Source organism: Papaver somniferum, unplaced genomic scaffold (genome assembly GCF_003573695.1).
Source record: "Papaver somniferum cultivar HN1 unplaced genomic scaffold, ASM357369v1 unplaced-scaffold_132, whole genome shotgun sequence".
NCBI classification, from domain to species: Eukaryota; Viridiplantae; Streptophyta; class Magnoliopsida; order Ranunculales; family Papaveraceae; genus Papaver; species Papaver somniferum.
The window spans coordinates 6,164,022-6,167,528 of NW_020622381.1; the positions used below are offsets into that span (position 1 = coordinate 6,164,022).

Sequence of the window (3,507 nt, forward strand, 5' to 3'; positions counted from 1 at the left end):
AAAAGGATAAAATGTCTAAAACGTCCTTATGGTTAAGCATACTAACAAATAAAAACCTAATTAACAAAATCTTATGAACGCATCTTCTTCCAAGACCAACACTTAGCCTAAGAACGTTGAATGTCTGTAAGTTTCTTGCATAACCAAGACTTAATTCAGAGATTTTATTAAGATGGTAATCACAATTCTCCACAAAGAAAATAAACTGATTGTTCATTAAAAAAAAAGTTACGGCTATTGGAAGAAGAAGATAAACCGTGTTCGTGAGGTAAGTGATTAGAACCCTAATTTAATAAGGTTAGAATTGGCAATTCGAAAAAGAGATTTATTTTGGTTGCGTTTCTCTTTGACCAAACATTGACCTGAATTCGGTAGATTTCTTTCCCTCCTCAAATCCATTTTTTCCCTCCCAATAACAATTCTCCCTTTAATAGAGTTATCAGGAGTCCAACACCACCACATTCTATTTGGGCTATCACCTCTTAATGCTTAGACCTTAATATGCTATAGTCCATTAACATTAACCTTTATGCTCGAACAAACTAAAAATGAATCTGTTTGCATAAAAAACAAAGTTGTTCAATTTTTTACCATTTCCTCTTTTCTACGTATGATTCGGCTACAAACAAACAATCAAATAAACTCTCTAAGATCTCCGACTAGTACGGATTATTTCTATCATGATAACCAAATAACTTATTAACCTGTCCCTTCTCTCCGTTAAAAAATGACCTAACTACTAATTAGCTAGATTAACTTAATTAGTCATAGCGGATCAAAAGTAGTTGTGCAAGACTGCTCCGGATGTTGTTGCTGCTGATGCAATCCGGCAGGATTTACTACTCCATGATCAATCACATTTGTTGCTGAATTAGCAGGAAGGAAACTACTAGTAGTGTGGTTGCTAATGTTGTTTCCAGTAGGGATGTCGTTGTCATTGTTGTTGGTAATGGGGGTGTGGTTGCTCCTCTCTGGTGGACCACCAGCTGCTATAATCGAAGAAATAGCTGCAGTTAGTGCTGCAGAGAGATTAGGATCATTGGCAATAGCAGCAGAAATAACTGTTTCAACTAATGATGTCGATGATGATGGTGCATGTTGTCCATTCAAATGAACCCCCTGGCTACCACTACTACTGCCAGCAAGTGAGGACATAGCATGAGCTGACTGCTGCTGTTCCAAAAGCTGTATTGCTGAAAACCCATGGCTGCCCGCACCACCATTTAATAAAGCTTGTACTAGTGATGATGACTGAGATGAGGGCATTAGTCCTGTTTGACCATTGAATTGCATAACATTGGGATTATTCTGATGATGCTGATGATTTGTTTGTGTGGTTGTGCTGGTGCTATTTATCTGTTGGGTTAGGTCTAGTGTGATTGTTGGAAAAGGAGCTGAGGAAGATAGACTTGCTGCCATTGTGGATGTATTCAGATACGGAAATGCAGGGGATGATGAGATGAAGCCATGACTATTGTGATAATTGCTGGTGCTAGAACCCGAAAGCAGCATAGTTGCAGCTGCAGACGTTGTATTAGCCATGGCTGTGGCAGCAGGAGGGAGTGGATGATTGTGAGTTCCTTCATAAGTTGTTATCAATATGGTCCTGTCCTCGGCGCACCTTTGTACCTGCATGGATAAAACTGCGTCAGAGTGTGATGCATATAACAAAAGACATATCATGATGGAGTTATCCAGATAAAAGGTGTATGCTTGATTACACACCTGTTTACGAACAGGGCATTGGGCCGCCATGGTGCAGCGATAATAAGCACGTGGGCATGGGTTTCCTTTGGCCAGTTTTTGACCATATTTTCTCCATTGGCATCCATCGCTTATCTACATATACAGAAATCACATAAGAACAAGGTGTAATAAAATGATAATTACTACCTCCCAATCTCTGATCCCTGACCCTTATTCTCCCCAGCAATATTTATCATATACCAGGCCCCTCTGCGGATCCCAATTTGTAATTAAACATAACATATGTTTAGGCGATCATTACAATTTAGAGGGAATTAAATAAAAATACCATAGGGGCATCTGATCTTGCACGAACAGATACTCGGGCCTTACGAAAATGGACAACTTCAGGAACCTCTTGTTGCTGATCCATGCTCATATTCTTCACGCTATCTACAGAAGATCGTCTTAAATTTCTAGAGACTTGCTGAACAGTGTGGTCATCACTAACATCATCACCACCACTATGGTCGTAGCAGCGTTCCTGCTTGCTATTATTTGTACTAGGTGAAGGCAGCTGATCTTTGGGTTCTGTCACTGCACGAAAATGTGAACGAGTACTTCGTCGATGGTGATTGGTTTCAATTGGTGGCTGCATAATTTGACCACGGTAACTTGATGATGTTGCCGGATGAAAACTATCAGAATCCATTGGTTGTGGTTGGGACGACGATGTTGGATTACAACTAGTTCTACCATTTCCAATACGCCTTTCTTCAGGCACTCTATTAATCAGCTCCTGACGTTCCTCCTGTTGTTGCTGCATAATTTGAAGTACTTGACTCTGGAGGTGATTGTAACTATTGGTTATATGATCTAACATGTGTTTCAGATTAGTGTTCTCTTCTTTTAGCCGATTAACCTCCACTTCAATCATCCTTACTTGCTGCTCTTACCAAAAATATATAAAGTAATTAAGTGATCCAATCCTTACCGAATATGATTATACTCAAATCAAAAACATTATAAAAACTCACTTGAGCCTGGGGTTTTCCTTCAATTTCAGCTGATGAATTGCAACCAGTTTCGGTAAGAAGACACAATCCTGTCTGCAGTATACAACGCGTTAATCAAACAGCTAAAATATATGCTACATGCCATAACAAAATCATCGAGTTGCATATCGTAACTTACATTTGCGGTCTCAACTGGCTCATGGACATCATGAGTTTGTTTACCGGAGGAACCATTATTATCACTAGAAAAGAAATTAAATTCTTTTAAGGCAGGTGTTTGATCCACATCATCAGCATCTTGGATTGGTGGCGGCAGGGAAGAAGACGACGAGTCGACGATTACAGCAGCTGGATGGTGGTGGCGGTGGTGGTTTGATAATAGTACTGTGCTGAATTCATCCTCGTCGTCTTCATCCATCATGATATCTCAATGATAATAAGGATTAAGATATTAGGTTTTCAGTCTTCATGAATTAGTAACGTGATTTGCTATAACCATTTACTTTAGAAGAGTGAAGAATGAAAACTTAATTAATAAACAGAAGAAAAAAAAAACGAGTAATACAGTTAGAGACGACTATGGTAAACACACGTTACAACCGGCATAGCCAGTAGTACATGCTGTTGCTTAGTAGACTAGGTTTGTTGCGCACCGCCACTATAGGTGGTCGTTGATATTTTCTGCTTTGAAAAAACTTCACCCACTTCAGAGAAATTGTTAAAATTCCAAAAGAAAAATAAAACTTACAGATGTCAGCTAGCACAGAAATCAGTGTTTTAAATTTCATTAGCTGTCAGCTATGGA

At 39.1% G+C, this 3,507-nt stretch overlaps 1 protein-coding gene across 1 annotated transcript; it reads right to left on the reverse strand.

Moving 5' to 3' along the window:
- Positions 1-510: 510 nt before the first annotated feature.
- LOC113332673 (probable WRKY transcription factor 47) lies at positions 511-3,507 on the reverse strand. The gene is made up of 5 exons (XM_026579196.1): positions 2,881-3,507; positions 2,724-2,795; positions 2,036-2,632; positions 1,726-1,839; positions 511-1,629 (listed from the first exon to the last, which is right to left on the reverse strand). Exons 1-5 carry the CDS (start codon positions 3,121-3,123, stop codon positions 766-768), a joined length of 1,890 nt encoding a protein of 629 aa, XP_026434981.1. The 5' UTR covers positions 3,124-3,507; the 3' UTR covers positions 511-765.

Excerpts from the sequence above, each read along its gene's own strand:
- LOC113332673 (XM_026579196.1), bottom strand. The coding sequence starts at position 3,123 with ATGATGGATGAAGACGACGAGGATGAATTCAGCACAGTACTATTATCA. Across the intron at positions 2,796-2,880 it reads AGCCAGTTGAGACCGCAAAT|ACAGGATTGTGTCTTCTTAC; the intron begins GTAAGTTACGAT and ends TGTATACTGCAG. Across the intron at positions 2,633-2,723 it reads AAGGAAAACCCCAGGCTCAA|CAAGTAAGGATGATTGAAGT; the intron begins GTGAGTTTTTAT and ends TGGTAAGAGCAG.